This window comes from Calonectris borealis, chromosome 11 (assembly GCF_964195595.1).
Source record: "Calonectris borealis chromosome 11, bCalBor7.hap1.2, whole genome shotgun sequence".
In the NCBI taxonomy this organism is placed as follows: domain Eukaryota; kingdom Metazoa; phylum Chordata; class Aves; order Procellariiformes; family Procellariidae; genus Calonectris; species Calonectris borealis.
The window spans coordinates 23,524,271-23,542,530 of NC_134322.1; the positions used below are offsets into that span (position 1 = coordinate 23,524,271).

General features: G+C 62.4%; 2 protein-coding genes across 2 annotated transcripts; one reads left to right on the forward strand and one right to left on the reverse strand.

Annotated features, from left to right (window-relative positions):
- Positions 1 to 1,664: 1,664 nt before the first annotated feature.
- NR2E3 (nuclear receptor subfamily 2 group E member 3) lies at positions 1,665 to 5,230 on the reverse strand. Its single transcript, XM_075159538.1, has 8 exons — positions 5,173 to 5,230; positions 3,926 to 4,076; positions 3,112 to 3,215; positions 2,772 to 3,026; positions 2,503 to 2,684; positions 2,057 to 2,288; positions 1,875 to 1,980; positions 1,665 to 1,797 (listed from the first exon to the last, which is right to left on the reverse strand). The coding sequence occupies exons 1-8, from the start codon at positions 5,228 to 5,230 to the stop codon at positions 1,665 to 1,667; spliced, it is 1,221 nt and encodes a 406-aa protein (XP_075015639.1).
- Positions 5,231 to 12,961: 7,731 nt separating this feature from the next.
- Positions 12,962 to 18,137, forward strand: LOC142086489 (uncharacterized). Its single transcript, XM_075159547.1, has 5 exons — positions 12,962 to 12,999; positions 16,002 to 16,273; positions 16,378 to 16,610; positions 16,788 to 16,829; positions 17,914 to 18,137. The coding sequence occupies exons 1-5, from the start codon at positions 12,962 to 12,964 to the stop codon at positions 17,932 to 17,934; spliced, it is 606 nt and encodes a 201-aa protein (XP_075015648.1). The 3' UTR covers positions 17,935 to 18,137.
- Positions 18,138 to 18,260: the final 123 nt, after the last annotated feature.

Sequence of the window (18,260 nt, forward strand, 5' to 3'; positions counted from 1 at the left end):
AACCCCTGACCCCGCGCTAATTAAAGAGCTGTAACGAGGAGCGCTGGTGCTGGGTGCTGTGTTGGGTGCTGGGGGGGGGGGTGACGGCAGCCCCTGCCCCAGCCTCCCCTGGGTCTGCGCCCGTGCTTCACTTCTAGTCAGATTATTTAATCCAGATTATTTCTGTTTATTTATGTACAGATTATTTCTATTCAGATTATTTTCCATTTATTTCTATTCAGATTATTTTCCATTTATTTCTATTCAGATTATTTACATTCAGGTTATTTATTTTCATCTCACTTCTATTCAGATTATTTCTATTCAGATTGTTCATTTTCATTTTATTTATATTCACATTATTTCTATTAATCTTATTTATATTCCAGTTATTTAATTCAGATTATTTACATCTAGCTGATTTATCTTCAGGTAATTTCTTTGCAATTTATTTATATTCAGATTATTTATTTTTATCTTCTGTATTTATATTCAGATTATTAATATTCCGCTGGTGCCCCCCCGCTGCCCCCCCCCGAGGCGGAGGGGACCCCGAGTCAGCGGCGCGGGAGGCTGGCTGCAAAAGCCCTCTTTATTTGGAGTATAAAACGCGGGGAGAGAGCGGGAGCCCCCCGGGACACGGGGACGAGGGTCTGTCACCGCGTGTCCCCTGGGATCACGGGGCTGAAGTCGCGGCGGGGGAGCCCCGCGCCCCGTGAGTGAGGGGCAGTGATTGCGGTTGGGGGACACCCGGCCCCCATGGTGTCACCCCCCCGGCCAGTGTCACCCCTGGCCGGTGTCACCCCTGGCCTGGGGTCACCCCTGGGATGGTGTCACCCTGGGCTTGCGTCACTCCTGGCCAGTGTCACCTCAGGGCTGGCTTCACCCTTGGTTGGTGTCACCCCAGGGCTGGGGTCACCTCTGGCTGGTGTCACCTCTGGGCTGACATCATCCCTGGGCTGGTGTCACCCCTGGCCAGTGTCACCCCTGGGCTGGGGTCACCCCTGGCTGGTGTCACCCCAGGGCTGGTGTCACCCCTGGGCTGACATCACCCCTGGCCAGTGTCACCCCTGGGCTGGGGTCACCTCTGGACAGGCATCACGCCTGGCCAGTGTCACCCCAGGCTGGCATCGCCCCTGGCCAGTGTCACTCCTGGCCAGTGTCACCATAGGGCTGGCGTCACCCACAGGCTGGCGTCACCCCTGGGCTGCCGTCACCCCAGGCAGTGGGTATCATACCCCAGGGTGGCCATCACCCCTGTGGCTAGTGTCACCCCTAGGCTGGCATCATCCCCGGCCAGTGTCATGCCCCAAGCTGGTGTCACCCCTGAGTGGCAGTGGGTCCCTGGGTGCGCTGGTGCCACAGCAAGGGCGCCTTGCCTGGGTCCCTGGGTGCCTCCAGCTTTTGGGACAGCAGCACCCACCGAGGCACCCACCCCAATGAGGTGCTCCCGGTGCACCTGACACTCACTTGGGGACATCCCCCTGCCACCAGCTGTCCCCAGTGAAGCTGGTCCCACGTCCCAGCTGCCAGCAGCATCCCATGGTCCCGGCCACTACCTGGAGACAGGACCACGGGCACCTTCACACCCTGCAGCGTCCCAAGGTGAGGAGACTCAGGGTGGGGGTGACAGGGTGCCAACACAGGGTGACAAACAAGCCGGGTGACATTGGGGTGGGGGGAGGTCAGTTCTTGAACATGTCACACAGCAGCTTCTCCATGGGGGTGTTGCCGATGGTCCGGCGGAAGAAGAGCAGCTCCACGCGCTCGGAGGAGATGAAGCGCAGTGCCGGGAGGAGCAGCAGCAGCTTCCCGAACCTGGGGGACGGAGACATGGTCACAGGTGGGTGTCCCCACCGCTGGTGTCACCCATGAGGATGTGGGGACGGCGGTACCTGACGGGCTGCCCGGGGTAGTGAGAACGGTTGTGCTGGCCCAGCATCACCTGCGACTGGTCCTGCAGGTTCTCCACCTGCTCAGGGTCCTTCAGGCCGCGGGTCTCTGCGGGGACAAGGGGGTGATGGGGTGGGGTGGGGACATGGGGACGGACAGCGGCGGGTGCTGGTGGGGCCCTCACCTGGTTTGAAGAGCACCACGGCTTTCATGCAGGCGAATTCAGTGGGGTCGACAGCCAATGCCTTGAAGCGGCCGAGGGTCTCCTGCAGCGCCCGGATGTCCAGGGTGGCCGGCAGCAGCTTGCCGGGGGCCGGCTCGGGGACGGCCAGCAGCGGGCAGCTCTCCAGGGGCATGGACCACTGGATGGCACAGAGCAGGAACAGCTCGCTCCACGCTTCCTCCAGCAGGATCACCTGGGGTGAGGGGGGGAGCCCCAAAAACCCCCGTCACCCCCAAAAGCCTCCAGCACCTGAAGCCACCACGGTTGGTTGGGCTGAAGAGCATCTGGGGTGAATGTTACAGGGATGCTCCAGCCATCTCCATCCCACTGGTTGCCTACATTTTTTGGGGTCCCCGTTGCCCCATAGGGGGGTCCCCAATGCCGCCCATGGGGGTCCCCAACCCCACCTGGTCGCGGAAGGGCAAGTTGGAGAAGACAGGCAGGTTTTTGGCCCATTTCACGGCCATGAAGAGGAGACGTGCCGAGGTCTCGTAGACATTTTCGGGGCTGGCCGCCGGGTACGGTGCCACCTGGTACTCGCCGGCCGCCCGCTCCGGCTCGCCGCCTGTCACATCCACCGTCTCATCGGCTGCGGGGACAGAAGGGGGGGCGCTGGTGGTCACCCCACTGTGGGGACAACCCCCTGCCCGTCCCCTCCCCACCGGTGGTTGCCCACCATCCTCGGGCTCCAGCTTGGCGCAGGTCTCGGCCGTCATCAGGCTGGCCATGAAGCGATGGTTGGTGGGCGGCGTGGGCGCTCGGGGACCCGGGGTGACAGCGACAGTGGCACCAGGACCACGGGGAGCTGGGCAGGGGGTGGGGGGGACCTCACGGGTGGTGGCCACGTGCTCGGGGGGCAGCTCGGCGTCCAGCTCGATGCTGTCCAGCCGGACCTGGGCCGTGCTGCGGGGCTGGCGCTCGTTCTGCACGGCTGCGGGGACAAGGTGGGATCAGCAGCGGCCACCCCGCTATCACCCCCGCCATCCGTCACCGTGTGTCTCCCCCACCCGTCTCACCATCCTTGTTCATGCCGGCTTGCAGGCACTTCTTCAGCCGGCAGGCCTGGCACTGGTTGCGGTGCGCCTTGTCCACCGGGCACAGCCCTGTCCCCGCCTGGCACCTATGGGGAGAGGTGACACCCGGCTGCAGCCCCTGGGATGGCCCCTGTACCCCAGGGGTGCCATGTCCTGGGGGTGCTTTGTCCCTGTTGGGTGTCTTGTCCCCCCCGCAGTGGGTGTCCTCCACCCAATGGGTGCCCCGCCACGATGGGCACCCTGTCCCCAGCGGGTGCCCTGTCCCCTCCATGGGTGCACTGTCCCAGTGAATACCCTGCCTTGATGGGTGTCCTGGCCCCATGAGTGCCCTGGATCCCCCCCCCAGCTCCCTGCCCCCTTGGGTGACTGGCCCCTGGCCCCCGACCTGCTGGGTGTCCATCCCATGGGTCCCTACCCCGCTGGGTGCCTGTCCCCCTAGTCCCTGCCCCCTGGGTGTCCACCCCCAAGGTCCCTGTCCCTCTGGGTGCCCATCCCTCTGGTCCCTGTCCCTCTGGATGCCCATCCCTCTGGTCCCTGCCCCTCCGGGTGCCTGTCCCCTGGGTCCCTGTCCCACTGGGTGTCCTTCCCCCTGGATCCCTGCCCTGCTGGGTGCCCATCCCCTAGGTCCCTGTCCCACTGGGTTCATGTCCCCCTGGTCCTTACCCTGATGGGTGCCTGTCTCCCTGGTCCCTGCCCCACTGGGTGCCCATCCCTGGGGTCCCTGCCCCACTGGCTGCCCATCTCACCCAGTCCCCCCCCCCCGAGGACCCCCCACGCCCCCCACCCCCGTCCCCACCTGTAGATGAGCTTCCTGCGGACACTGCGCTTGAAGAAGCCGCTGCAGCCGTTGCAGGCGTAGATGCCGTAGTGCTTCCCGCTGCTGGTGTCCCCGCACACCTTGCACAGCAGCACGGGGCTCAGCGCCTTGCCGGGGGCCGGGCTCAGCCCTGCAGGAGCGGAGCCGCCACATTTGGGGTGACTCGGGACACCCCGATGTCCCTCATCCTTCCCACCAGTCCCCACTGCCCCCCAGCACGCTGGCAATAGGGTGGTTTCCACCTCTGCTGATCCAGCCCAGGGACATGGTTGGGGACACCTCGGGGACTCCAGGGATGGCACTCAGAGCCTGGGATGCTGCGGGATAAGCTCTCATGGGACATTTAGAAGGGGATGAGATGTTGTCCCTAGGGATAGGGATACCAGGTGTCCCAGCGAGGGGACGCCAGGCATCCCAGAGAAGGGCCACAACCAGGGACCGGAGGTGTCCTGGAGAGGGGCCATGGCTGGGGACACTGGGCATCCCAGCAAGGGACCATGGGCATCCCAGAGAAGGGTCACAGCAGGGGACCGCAGGGACCCTGGAGAAGGGCCGAGGACATGGACATCCAGGAGAGGGTTGTGGCTGGGGACTGCAGGCATCCCGCAGAAGGGCCATAGTTGGGGACCCCGGGGATCTTGGAAAAGGACCATGATGAGGACCATGGGCATCATGGAGAGCGTTGGGGCTGGGGACTGCAGGCATCCTGGCCCAGAGAAGGACCACGATGGGGACCCTCAGCATCTTGGAGAAGGGTGATAGCTAAGGACCCTGGGCATCCAGGAGAAGGATCACAATGGGGACCCCGGGTATCTTGGAGAAGAATCATGATGAGAACCCCAGACATCCCAGATAAGGACCATAATGGAGACCCCCACCATCCTGGTGAAGGACTACAATAGGGACCCTAGGCATCCTGGAGAAGGACCGGGATGGGGACCCCAGCCATCCTGGAGAAGGACCGGGATGGGGACCCCAACCATCCTGGAGAAGGACCGGGATGGGGACCCCAACCATCCTGGTGAAGGACTGTGATGGGGACCCCAGGTATCTTGGAGAAGGACCACGATGGGGACCCCAGCCATCCCTGAGAAGGACTATGATGGGGACCCTGGATATCTTGGAGAAGGACTGTGATGGGGACCCCAGCCATCCTGAAGAAAGACCCCACTGGCGACCGCGGTCCCGCCATGTCGCACCCACTCAAGCAGAACATCACCTCTTACCCGTGGGGCTATCATCCAGCCCAGCGCTCACCACCGACCCCGCTGGCGACGCAGCCATCCCGTACCCGGCGTTCCTGACCTCTCCCTCTCCCCTCCCTCCGGCTGCCACCGCGGTGGGTGCCCCGGGGTCTGGCGAGGCGGTGGGCGCTCTGGCAGCTCTGCGGGCAGCGGGGCTCTTGCCTTGCTCTCTTCAAGGCAGCTTAGCGGCGGGCGCTGTGTAAGCAGCCGCCTCTTTGTCACCCTCTTAATCTTTAGTGTCTGCGCAGGGAGGGGGGGATCAATCAGCCACGCGATGAAGAATTAAAAAGGTGCTGAGCCCCAGCCCTGTAACCCTAAACCCCGCGACACCCAAGCCACCCCCCCGCCGCAGGCCGCCGCGGGCCACCGTGGGGGTGTCACCCTGCCACCACGTGTCTCCCCCCCCCCCACCCAGCATTGCCAGGCTGAGATTGCGGCAGAGGTGGGAGATGGGGTCTGGGGTAGGGACCCCCACATGTGTCCCCCCCCTTGGGACCCACCGGGTCTTATAAGCACATAAGCCCTTCGCTAAGGCGGTTGGTTAGAGGGGAATAACAAAAAGTGGTAATTAAGGGGTAATTTCCCTGCCCCCAAGTAATTAATTACCAGCCCTGATGGTGAGGCAAGGGGGGATGTTCGGTGGGCCTCCCCCCGTGCCTCAGTTTCCCCTCCCGGGGCGTTGGGCCGGGGCTGCTGACACCGCAGCGGGTGGGGGCCAGGTGGCCCCCGGGGTTACGCAACGGCCGCTAAACCCTCGCCGTGACAGGGCAGCACAATTTGGGATTTGAGGGCTTTAGCCGCTAAACCCCCCCTGCCCAGCTCAGGGGGATGGTGGGTGGCCACTGTCACCCGGCCCGGGTTGTCCCCAGGGATGGGCCAGGCTGCGGCTGGGGGTCCCCAGCCCCCTGTGTCCCTCCCGGGGGGGCTCAGCCTGCGGCCCCAGGGGTGTTGCCCCGGCGGGGGCGTCCCAGGGGACGGGCGCTGGCAGCGGGTCCGTGCTGAGGGCTGGTGGCAGTGACACCAGTGGATCCGGGGGCTGGGGGTCACCCCCCCATCATCCCTGCCTGCTGCGTGGCTCCATCCCCCCTGCCCGCGTCATGCCTCCAACCCCGCTGCCTGCAGCACTGCTCCATCATCCTGCCTACAGCCTCCTTCCATCCCCCCTGCCTGCAGCATGGCCCCACCGCCCCTGCCTTCACCATTGCACCATCCTGCCTGCAGCGTGGCCCCACCACCCCTGCCTGCAGCATTGCTCAACTTCTCCTGCCTGCAGCATGGCTCCATCCTGCCTGCAGCATGGCCCCACCGCCCCTGCCTTCACCATTGCACCATCCTGCCTGCAGCGTGGCTCCATCCTGCCTGCAGCATGGCCCCACCACCCCTGCCTTCACCATTGCACCATCCTGCCTGCAGCGTGGCTCCATCCTGCCTGCAGCATGGCCCCACCGCCCCTGCCTTCACCATTGCACCATCCTGCCTGCAGCGTGGCTCCATCCTGCCTGCAGCATGGCCCCACCACCCCTGCCTTCACCATTGCACCATCCTGCCTGCAGCACTGCGCCGTCCTTGCCTGCAGCATGGCCCCACCACCCCTGCCTGCAGCATTGCTCAACTTCTCCTGCCTGCAGCGTGGCTCCATCCTGCCTGCCTGCAGCATGGCTCCGCTACCCTTGCCCGCAGCATGGCTCCATCCCCCCTGCCTGCAGCACTCCTCCAGTCCAGGACCCCACGTCCCCCCCGGGGTGCCCCGTCCCACCCCGCAGCCCCCCATCCCATGGCGGGCCCCCGCCCTGACCCAGATCTCTGACAGCCGCCATCTGCGGCACCGGCCGCCCTCCTCCCTCGGCAGAATTATGACGCTGGGCTAATGCGGCAGGAGCAAGCTGTCACCTCGCCCTGCCCATCCCTTGGCCGCAGCTTAGGTGCCTCCAGACCCTTCAGCAGAGCTTCACCCACGGGTGAAACCACCCCCGGTGCCTGATCCGGGGGTGCTGGGAGCACCCGCAACCCCAGGGTGCCAGCCCACCCATGGGTGACGCAGGGACCAGGGCGCCCAGTGCCGGGGGACACCGGGGAGCAGCCAGCGTGATGATACGTGCTGAGTCGGCTAATTTGCCCGTCCCCTCCTCGCCGTCGGGTAAAAGCCAGCTCCGGAGCGGGGATTTGGGAGGGGGATTAGCCAGGCCAACCATCTGCTGCCGGCCAATCATCAGCACGCCCAGGAAAGCCAATAATTACAAAAATATGGTTTCCCACCCCGTTTCTCCATGAAACCCAGCTGGGTGCTGTCCCCAAGGTGGGGTCCCCATGGAGCAGCACCCCATCCCCCTCCCGGGGCTGAGCACCCCATGAGCACCCAACCTGGGCACCCAGGGGGGCTTGACCCAGCCCATTTTCAGGGAGCGCCCTGAGCAGGCCTGACGCCACAGCCGAGGGGCTACGGGCAGCGGGGCGGGGCGGGCGTGAAGGAGCAAACGTTAAAGCCCGCGGCGGGGTCGTGACTCGGCTCGGTGACAGACGCTGGGGCAGATGCCATGGGATTACCCAGCCTAAAACCTCGGGATCTGCCCCCCTTCCCCCCCAGCAGGCAGAGAGCGTTTAATTACTAATTTACTAATTACCCAAAGATGCTGGCGACGAGCTTGAAACCTGTAGTCGGGAGCAGCCCCAAGGCTCCAGCTGCCCTAATCCCACCAGCCGTGGGGAGCTGGCGGATGCGCCCTGGCCAGGGGACAGCTCGGTTGGGGACATCGGGGGACCCAGGGAGGCACCGCCGTCCTGGCAGCCCCGCTCCTGCCGGTGATGGCATGGGGTGGCGGGAAACGGGAGGGGACAGTGGGGACAAGGAGGGGATGGTGGGGACCAAGGGGAGATGGTGGGGACCGGGAGGGGACAATGGGGATCAGGAGGGGGGTGGTGGGGACCAGGAGGAGACAAGAGGGATCAAGGGGAGATGGTGGGGACCAGGAGCAAATGATGGGGGACCAAGGAGAGATGGTGGGCACCATGAGGGGACAACAAGGATCAGGAGGGGATGGTGGGGACCAGGAGGACACAATGGGGACCAAGAGGAGATGGTGAGGACCAAGAAGAGATGATGGGAATCAGGAGGAGATGTTAGGGAGAGGAGATGATGGGAACCCGGAGGGGATGATGGAGACCAGGAGGAGCCGATGGGAACGAAGGGGAGATGATGGGGGACCAGGAGGGGGTGATGGGGACCAGGAGGAGAAGGTGGAGACTGGCAGAGAAAGACTGGGAACCAGGAGGAGATGATGGGGACCAGAAGAGGTCAACAAGGATCAGGAGGGGATGATGGGGACCGGGAGGAGATGATGGGGGCTGGGAAGGGATGATGAGGATCAGGAGGGAACAATGGGAACCTGGATGTTTTGATGGTGACCAGGAGACAATGATGGATGGTGGAGAGCAGGAGGTGACGGCAGGGACCAGGAGGGGATGATGAAGACCAGGACAGGACAATAGGGAACACGTGGGGACGATGGGGACCAGGAGGGTGTGATGGGGATCAGGAGGGAATAGTGAGGACTGGGATGGGATGATGGGGACCGGGAGGGGAAGATGGGGATCAGGAGGGGAGAATAGGGACTGGGAGGGGACGGTGGGGACCAGAAGGGGACAATGGTGACAAAGAGGGGTCAAGGGAACCTAGAGGGATGATGAGAACCAGGAGACTATTATGGAGCCCAGGAGCAGCTAGGAGGACCAGGAGGGGATGGTGGGGACCAGGAGGGGACACTAGGGACCAGAAGGGAGTGGTGAGAACCAGAGGGTACATCAGGACGGGACAATAGGGACCAGGAGAGGATGGTGGGGATCAGGAGGGGCCAAGAGCAACCACTAAGGTCTGGGAAGGTACAAATGCCTGTGGGACTGGAGGTGGCTGGGAACGGTTAACGCAGCTGCCCGGCACTGAGCCATGTCCAGGACAGGCTCCGGTTTCAGCTGTAATTAGCTTTTGTTTATTGGAGGCTCCGTGATAAATGATGCTGTGGAGGTTGCCCGATGACAGAGGGTGACAGATCCCACGTCACCCACCCCAAGCCCTGCCAAAGTCTTTGCTGACCCCCCGGCGCAAGGATTAAAGTTTAATGTGGCTCCAGAGCTGACCCCAGGCACACACCACCCTGGGGACACGGGGCTGGGGACAGGCTGGTGGCCGTCCCTTGGGCAAGAGGGCAAGATGTGTTTTGGCACCAAGAGGTGTTTTGGCACCAGCCTGGTGGCCACTGGCTATCAGTGCATCGTGGCCACGGGGCTGTTTTGTGACTCCTTTGGGGTCACCCAAGGGGCTTGTTGATGAAATGTCACACCAGGTTGGGTTTGTCCCCCTGGGACTCGCCCCGTGGGACGGGCTCGGCGCCACGGTGGGACCGGTGGTGGGACCGGTCGGTGTGGTCCGGGCACATTCCCGGGCACCAGCAGAGCCATGTGCGGGTGCCAAGAGCCACCGCAGTGCTCGCTGGGGCAGATTGAGGTCCTGTCCGGCGGCCACGTTTGGAGCAGCAGCTGCTTGGGGACATGGTGGAGCAAGGGGACCTCGGAGGAGTCTCCAAGGCAAGGGACCTGGGCATGGCACGAGCACCAGGGCTGGTGCGGTGCCTGAGGCCGTGGCTTGGGTTTTGGCAGGGCGACGTGGCACCACAACCGTTTGGGGACACAGAGGTCCCCAAGGTGGGGCTGGGCACGGCCCCGTGTCCCCAGCTCTCTGGACACCATGTTTTCTCCTTGCAGGTGAACCTCCTCGACCAGGTAAAGGGGGAGCCAGAAGGGAGGGCACCCGCACGCCAGCGGTCCCACCACTCTGCTGTGGCACCCGGCGCCCATGGACCCCACAGCTGGGACCTGCTTGGTGCTGAGTCTGGGGGGGCAGGGGGGGCAGGGGGTCCTGGGAGGCCGCTCTGGGCTGGGGATGGGTGCTAGGAGGGGTGGGTGCTACCAGGTGGGTGCCAGCAGAGGCTGTGTCCCAGGCCGCTCTGCACCCTCTCCCCACAGGTGAGCACCCTGGTGCAGACCCTGCGAGCCCCGGACGGGCCGTTCCTACAGCCCCGGCGCTGGCTGGGCTCCTGGGTGCGACAGGTTTGGGGGTGCTGGCACGGGAACGCTGGCCACGGGCTCGGGCAGGGGGGTGGCAGCAGTCCAGGCGGGGGCTGAGCCATGACACCGCTGCCCTGGCTCCCACCTCCCCGGTGCCAACGGGGCTGACGCTGGGTGTTTGTCCCTCCAGGTGAGCAGCTCCAGGCAGGTGAGTGCCAGTGTCCCCTCTGCGCCCCGCACCACCCCTCTCACCCCAAATCCGGCACGCCCTGCCTTTTCCTCAGCACCCAGGGGTGCTCAGCACCTAGAGGAGATGGCCCCTTCGCGGAGGGTTTCCCCATCCATGGAGAGCCAAGCTGTGCCCAAGCCACCGGGGATGGGGGATGAGCCAGCAGGTCGCTGATGCTGCCGCTGTCCCCGCGGCACCGGTGGCCCTGAAGCACAGATGGCTCCCCAGGTGGTGGCCGGGGCGGCGAGCACGGCGGCCTTCTTCCTCTGCGAGGGGCTGCTGGGCCAGCACTTCGACGTGGTCCCTGATGGGGTGGCCGAGCCCCAGCCCGGGGACCTCTTCCTCTTCCCGCTGGCCTCGGGCGGCCCCGGCTGGTGGGGCGCCCACGCCGGCGTCTACTGCGGTGACGGGGAGATCATCCACCTGGAAGGTGAGCCCCAGGAGGTGGTCACGGCGGGGGGAGGTCCCCACGGAGGGGACAAGGGCTACAGCATCCCCTCCGCCCCACAGGCAGCTCGGGGACGTCCCCATCGGGGATCGTGGCCAAGCACGGCAAGAGCCACCTCCTGCGGACGCGGGGCCCAGCCAAGGTGCTGCGGAGGAAGGGAGGGCTGGATGCGGCCGCCCTGCAGCAGCGGATCCGGGCGGCCATGGACCTGCCGGTGGAGTACGACGCTGTCACCTGCAACTGCGTCCACTTCGCCCTCACCCTGCTGGGGCTGGGCCAGCTCGCCGGCGCCACGGTGGGTGCCACCACCTGAGTGGGCACCACCACCCCAGGCGACGCCCGCCCCGGCCGAGCATCACCGCAGCCCCTCTTCTCTCCCAGGTGTCCCCAGCGCTGCAGTGATGGAGGCGGTGATGCGCCTGGGGGCCGCGCGGGGCCGCAGCATCCTTTCCCGGAGGACCGGCGTTGCGCCGGCAGCTTTGGCATCCCTCTTGCGTGGCAATAAATGGTTGCACGGGGCGCCTGTGCCAACGTTGTTGGATTTGTGGTTTTTCGCTTTTGCTTTCCTTTTCCCAGACACTGCCGGCGAGCGATGTCCTGCCTTGGCATATCTCGAAGGGAGCGGCCGCTCTTTGCTCCCCACGGCCTCCTGGCACAAACAGATGCCTCTTTCATTGCCAGTGTTTGATTTTGAGCATCAAAATTAATATTCGCTGGTGTCGTGGTTTAACCCCAGCTGGCAACTGAGCCCCACCCAGCCGCTCGCTCACCCCCCACCGGTGGGATGGGGGGGAGAATCAGAAGGGTAAAAGTGAGAAAACCCGTGGGTTGAGATAAAGACAGGTTAATAGGCAAAGCAAAAGCCGCGCACGCAAGCAAAACACAACAAGGAATTCATTCACCACTTCCCACCGGCAGGCGGGTGTTCAGCCATCCCCAGGACAGCAGGGCTCCATCACGCCTAACGGTGACTTGGGAAGACAAACGCCATCACTCCGAACGCCCCCCCTCCTTCTTCTTCCCCCAGCCTTATATGCTGAGCATGACGTCATATGGTATGGAATAGCCCATTGGCCAGCTGGGGTCAGCTGTCCTGGCCACGCTCCCTCCCAGCCCCCTGCACATCTGGCAGGGCATGGGAAGATGAAAAGTCCTTGACCAGCGTAAACATTACCTAGCACCAACCAAAACATCGGTGTGTCATCAACATTATTCTCACACTACATCCAAAACACAGCACTACACCAGTTAATAGGAAGAAAATCAACTCCATCCCAGCCGAAACCAGGACAGTATCCACCCCTTATTCCATACCATTTACATCATGCTCAGGTCCCACACTATCCAATACATCCTCATTAACCACCACCTCCTTTCCCATCCTTTGATATAATACACAGATACCATTCCCTTAGTCTATGGAGCACCGCTGTAAAATGTCCATAAAATATCCATAAATGTCCACAAAATGTCCATGACTTTGGGCTCCTTCTCTTATGGTGGTCACTCAGGTCAGCAGAGGTGGTGTGTTGCGTGGAGTTATTGGGCACCAAAGCCGGCTCAGGTCGGGTCACTGCTGCGCTTGCGCTGCTTCTTGTAAAGCTTGTCCTCCGATGGTTTGGGTGGTTCCTGCTATAGTAATTCCTATAACATGCAACTCAAATCATGGGTTACAACAATTTAAAGGTATTTCCATTACAATCTCCACCCCTGGTCCCTTTGGACCAGACCATCGGGTTTAACATCGCAATGAACTCCTCCCCTTGCCCCTGCTCCGGCTTGGACTTATCCACGACTGCAGTCCCTCAGGGTGTACCTGCTCCAAGTGGAGCCTTACCTGTGAGCCACAGTCTCTCCAGGGCCGTACCTGCTGCGGCACAGACTTACCCACAGCCACAGTCGCTTCCAGGGGCACCGGCTCCAGCGTGGCCCTTACCCGCAGCCACAGTCCCTTCGGAAGTAAACCTGCTCCAACATGGCCTCACCCATGGCTGCAGTCCCTCCAGCGGTGTACCTGCTCTGTCGTGGGCTTAGCCATGGCCACTTGCTTTGAGGTGCTCCAGCATGACCTCACGTACAGCCGCTGACGCTTCAAGGTGTACCTGCTGCAGCATGGACTTATCCACAGCCACAGATGCCTCGGGGTGTCCTGCTCCCCTGTGGACTCATCCACAGGTCCCAGTCCCTTCGGCTCGAGTTCACACTGGAGTTCCAGCCTGTCCAGAACCAGCAGCGATGCCCTGGCCCGCTGCCAGCCCAGGCGCATCCCCGTCGCTGTTACCAGACTGTCCCCAGGCACAGCACAGCGAGGTAATCAGCAGCACAGCCGCACAGCCAGCAGCGACAGCAAAGAGCAGCCACTAACGAGCACCAGACTCCAGTACACAGTGAGGCAAGCAAGCCCCACGGCAAGCACAGGAGCTGCCAGTTAATACCTAAACAGCAATAACAGCTATAAATTTGATGTAGCACATTCCAATCAAACCTGTCGTTACCTCGAACTCTTCGAGTCCCTCATTGGGTGCCAAAAAGAACTGTCGTGGTTTAACCCCAGCTGGCAACTGAGCCCCACCCAGCCGCTCGCTCATTCCCCCCGGTGGGATGGGGGGAGAATCAGAAGGGTAAAAGTGAGAAAACCCATGGGCTGAGATAAAGACAGGTTAATAGGGAAAGCAAAAGCCGCGCACGCAGGCAAAGCACAACAAGGAATTCATTCACCACTTCCCACCGGCAGGCGGGTGTTCAGCCATTGCCAGGAAAGCAGGGCTCCATCACGCGTAACGGTGACTTGGGAAGACAAATGCCATCACTCCGAACGTCCCTCCGCTCCTTCTTCTTCCCCCAGCCTTATATGCTGAGCATGACGTCATATGGTATGGAATAGCCCATTGGCCAGCTGGGCCAGCTGTCCTGGCCACGCTCCCTCCCAGCCCCCTGCACATCTGGCAGGGCATGGGAAGATGAAAAGTCCTTGACCAGCGTAAACATTACCTAGCACCAACCAAAACATCGGTGTGTCATCAACATTATTCTCACACTACATCCAAAACACAGCACTATACCAGTTAATAGGAAGAAAATCAACTCCATCCCAGCCGAAACCAGGACAGCTGGGCTGCTGGGTCGAAAACTGGCCGAATGGCTGGACCAAGTCTGGCTGGAGGCCAGTCACTGGTGGAGTACCCCAGGGGTCAATATTGGGTCCAGTCCTTCTCAACATCTTCATCACTGGTCCGGTTGACAGGGCAGAGCAAACCCTCAGTGTGTTTGCTGCTGACGCCAAACTGGGAGTGGGGGTGATGTGCCAAAGGATCATGCTGGCACCCAGAGGGACCTGGACAGGCTGGAAAAATGGGCCAACAGGAACCTCATGAAGTTCAACAAGGGGAAGGTGCAAAGTCCTGTCCTTGGGGATGAACAAGCCCAGGCACCAGGACATGCTGGGGGGTGACCAGCTGGCAAGCAGCTTGGCAAAGAAGGCCCTGGGGGTCCTGGGGGACACCAAGTTGACCAGCAGCCAGCAATGTGCCCTTGGGGCACAGTGAAGGCCAACAGCGTTCTGGGCTGCATTAGGAGGAACGTTGCCAGCAGGTCAAGCGTGCTGATCCTTGCCCTCTGCTCAGCACTGGTGAGGCCACCCCTGGAGTGCTGGGTCCTGTGCTGCGCTCCCCAGTACAAGAGAGACAGGGACATACTGGAGAGAGACCAACGAAGGGCCACCAAGCGCCCTGGAGCATCTCTCATATGAAGAGAAGCTGAGAGAGCTGGGGCTGTTCAACCTGCAGAAGGGAAGGCTCATGGGGGAGCTTATCAATGTGTGTCAACACCTGATGTGGGGAGTAAAGAAGATGGAGCCAGGCTCTTCTCGGTGGTGCCCAGTGCCGGGACCAGAGGCAATGGGCATGAACAGAAACACTGGAGGTTCCCTCTGAACATCAGGAAAGAGTTTTTTCAATGTGAGGGTGACCCATCCCTGGCACAAGTCATCCAGGGATGTTCTGGAGCCTCCATCCTTGGAGGTATTCAAAAGACATGGTCCTGGGCAAGGAGCTCTCGGTTGAGGTTGGACCAGATGACCTCCAGAGGTGCCTCCAATCTCAACCGTTCTGTGATCCTGTGGAAATATTCCTCCACCAGGATTATTTAGAGTTCCTTCGGGTCTCTCTCCAGGCTTTCTTTTGGGGACTCTTGCAGTTCCCACACTCACGGGAGAGTTTCTGGGAGGCTTCGCTCCCACCAGAGGGGAAGTTTGATTCCCCAGCGAGGGGGAAATGTCCCCATGGCTTCTAAGGGCAAGGGACCAAAAACGAGAAGCAGGGTGCCTGATCAGGCCACGGCTGGAGGAAGGTCTCTCGGAGGCGGGTGTGATGTGGCTGCATGACACGCACTTCTGGAGATGTCCTGCAGCTCCTCTGACTCAAGAGTGTTTCCAGGCTCTCCCGCATGGCCTCGCTCCATTCCCAAACTTAACATTTAAGGTGGAATTAGCAAATTAACCCCAGCTTTAAGAAGCAGAAAAACCCATTCCATGTTTTCCTGGAATTTGTACTGCTTTCGGTTTTGCTTTCAGCCTTTCTCCGCCTCTCGTGTGCCTCAGGAAGGATGTGAGGTCAGGTTTGGCCCCGGCACCTTCCGACCCCACCATCCCCGCTGCATTTCCCACAGCCCTTGGCGGAGGTGCCAGCAGCCCGGCTCTGTCACCGGCTCCGTCCCAGAGGAAACAATGGGAAGCAGCAGCAGCCTGGTGAGGATTCTCCCATCTCCCCACCCCTTTGGGGGCACCGGCCCGCGCCGCGGTCACACCGGGGCAGGGAGAGGGATGATGAACAGGGCTTGTCCTGGGAGGTCTCCAGCTCAAAGAAGGTGGGAAGGACGGGTGACTTTTGTCCCAGACACGCCCTTGTGCCTGGCAGGAGCCATCACGGGCAGGGTCTGGTGGCAGGGTGGGACGCTGTCCTCTGCGCATGGGCAGGATGGCACGAGCATGGCGCTGACACCCCGTTTCTGTTCCTCTCTCCTTGCAGGCGTTGTCCCCTTTAGTAAGTAGGAGCTTGGCGAGACCTCCGCTGGCAGCAGGGGAGCTCGGGGGCGTTGGGGGCGATGGGGCTGGTTCTGCCGCCTCCTCACCTTCCCTCCCTGGTGTGTTTGGCAGAGGGAGCAGCAGGCGCTCCAGTTTCTGTTCTCCAAGAGCATCCCCAACTGTGGGGAGGTCTTCGAGGAGGTGTTGGAGAGCAAGTTGCAGCCTGGGGACATCTTGCTCTTCCCCTTGGACATCTCCTCTGTCAGCGGCAGCAGCTTCAAACACGCGGCCGTCTACTGCGGGGAGGGAGAGGTCATACACTTCCAGAGTAAGCGCCCGACCCCCTGCTCCCGTTTGGGACGTGGCGGTGGCCAAAGGCGGCCGGCGGCGCGGTGGCTGGGCCAGGGCAATGGGTGGCTCTCGCTTTTCCAGACACGTGCTCTAGGGGGAACAGTGGTCGGATCAGCAAGGAAGGCTTCAGAGCCATGAAAAAGGAGAGGGGGAAATGCCAGATTTACCGAAAAAAAGGCAGGATCGACCTCAATGGCTTCCACAGTAAAGTCAAGGACGCGATGAACAGCGAAGCCAAGTATTACCCTGGCAAAAACAACTGCATCCACTTCGCCCTCTACCTCCTGGGCTTGGTGGACTTCTACATGGATCTGGTGAGCACGGAGCTGGGCATCACGGCCGCGGTGGGACGGGTCCTGCACCCACACCCAGCCCTGCGTTTGCATCCTGACCCGATTGCCCCTGGGGCTGGCCCATGGGCAGTGGGGACAGCGGTGGGGACAGTGGTGGGGACAGCCGAGCCCCTGCTCATGGACAGCTTTCTCCTGCAGGTGGAAATCCAAAACGAAGGTGGCAGCTGCAGCGGTGGGGCTGTGAGTATCCCCAGGGTCAGTCCTCCCCAGCAGGGCTGTGGGGTCCCCGGGAGGGCTGTGGGGTCCCCAAGAGGGCTGGGGTCTCCAGGAGAGGTGGGGTCCCTGGGAGGGATGTAAGGTCCCCAAGAGGGCTGGGGTCTCCAGGAGAGGTGGGGTCACTGGGAGGGATGTAAGGTCCCCAAGAGGGCTGGGGTCTCCAGGAGAGGTGGGGTCCCTGGGAGGGATGTAAGGTCCCCAAGAGGGCTGGGGTCTCCAGGAGAGGTGGGGTCCCTGGGAGGGATGTAAGGTCCCCAAGAGGCTGGGGTCTCCAGGAGAGGTGGGGTCGCTGGGAGGGATGTAAGGTCCCCAAGAGGGCTGGGGTCTCCAGGAGAGGTGGGGTCCCTGGGAGGGATGTAAGGTCCCCAAGAGGGCTGGGGTCTCCAGGAGAGGTGGGGTCCCTGGGAGGGATGTAAGGTCCCCAAGAGGCTGGGGTCTCCGGGGTCCCTGGGAGGGATGTAAGGTCCCCAAGAGGGCTGGGATCTCCAGGAGCGTTGGGGTCCCCAAACATGACTGGGGTCTCCAGGAGAGCTGTGGGGTCCCCAAGGATGTCTGCGACCCAAGCAGGGCCGGGATCCCCAGGAGGGCTGTGGGGTCCCTGGGAGGGCTGGGGTTCGCAGGGGCTGGTGTCCCCGGGAGGACTGTGGGTCCCGAGGAGGACTGGGTCCCCAGGAGGGACGGGGTTACCGGGAGGGCTGTGGGGTCCCCGGGACGGCGGGGGTCCTGAGAGAGGGCTGGGGTCCCTCAGAGGGCTGTGGGGTCTGGGAGGGCTGGGGTCCTTAAAAGGGCTGGGGTCTCTGGGAGGGGTTGGCGTCCACAAACAGGGTTGGGGTCCCTGGGAGCCCTGTGGGGTCTTCAAAGAGGGTTGGGGTCTCCAAAGTGGTCTGGGGTCCCCGGGAGGCCTGCGGGCTCCCCAGGAGGGCTGGGCTCCAGCTGCCAGTGCTGGCAGGGGACCCATCCACATGGAGCGGGAAAGGCAGGGCAGGGGGTCGGGGGACCGTCTCCCGCTGTCTGGGCCACCTGCAGCCCACCCACCCCGGCGTTGCAGAGGAGCAGCCACGTGGTGTGAGGGGTGGCAGCCGCCGCATCCTCCCCAGGACGATCCCCCCACGATCCACAGAGGAGCCTCAGCATCACCCTGCGCACCCCAACGCCTCGTCCCAGGGAAGGACCGTTTTTGGGGGGGAGGGTAGTGGGGTGTTTGCTTTCTGCTTGCTGGAGTTTAATTGCCGTGCATTGATTAAATGCTTTATTAAATTTTGCTACCTGAAATGTGCCCGTTTTCCCTCGCTGTCTCACTCCCGTGTGACAGGGTGAGAGAGCTGCCCGGCTGGCAACCAGCCTCCTTCCTCCTCACTCTCTTCCCCTCCAGCGTGGGGTCCCACCCACGGGAGA

Coding starts and splice junctions, on each gene's coding strand:
- LOC142086489 (XM_075159547.1), top strand. CDS start 12,962: ATGGCCACTTGCTTTGAGGTGCTCCAGCATGACCTCAC. Junction 16,611..16,787: donor TGGACTTCTACATGGATCTG/GTGAGCACGGAG, acceptor TTTCTCCTGCAG/GTGGAAATCCAAAACGAAGG. Junction 16,830..17,913: donor GCAGCTGCAGCGGTGGGGCT/GTGAGTATCCCC, acceptor CCGGCGTTGCAG/AGGAGCAGCCACGTGGTGTG.
- NR2E3 (XM_075159538.1), bottom strand. CDS start 5,230: ATGGCTGCGTCGCCAGCGGGGTCGGTGGTGAGCGCTGGGCTGGATGAT. Junction 4,077..5,172: donor GCTGGATGATAGCCCCACGG/GTAAGAGGTGAT, acceptor CCGCTCCTGCAG/GGCTGAGCCCGGCCCCCGGC. Junction 1,798..1,874: donor TACCCCGGGCAGCCCGTCAG/GTACCGCCGTCC, acceptor TCCGTCCCCCAG/GTTCGGGAAGCTGCTGCTGC.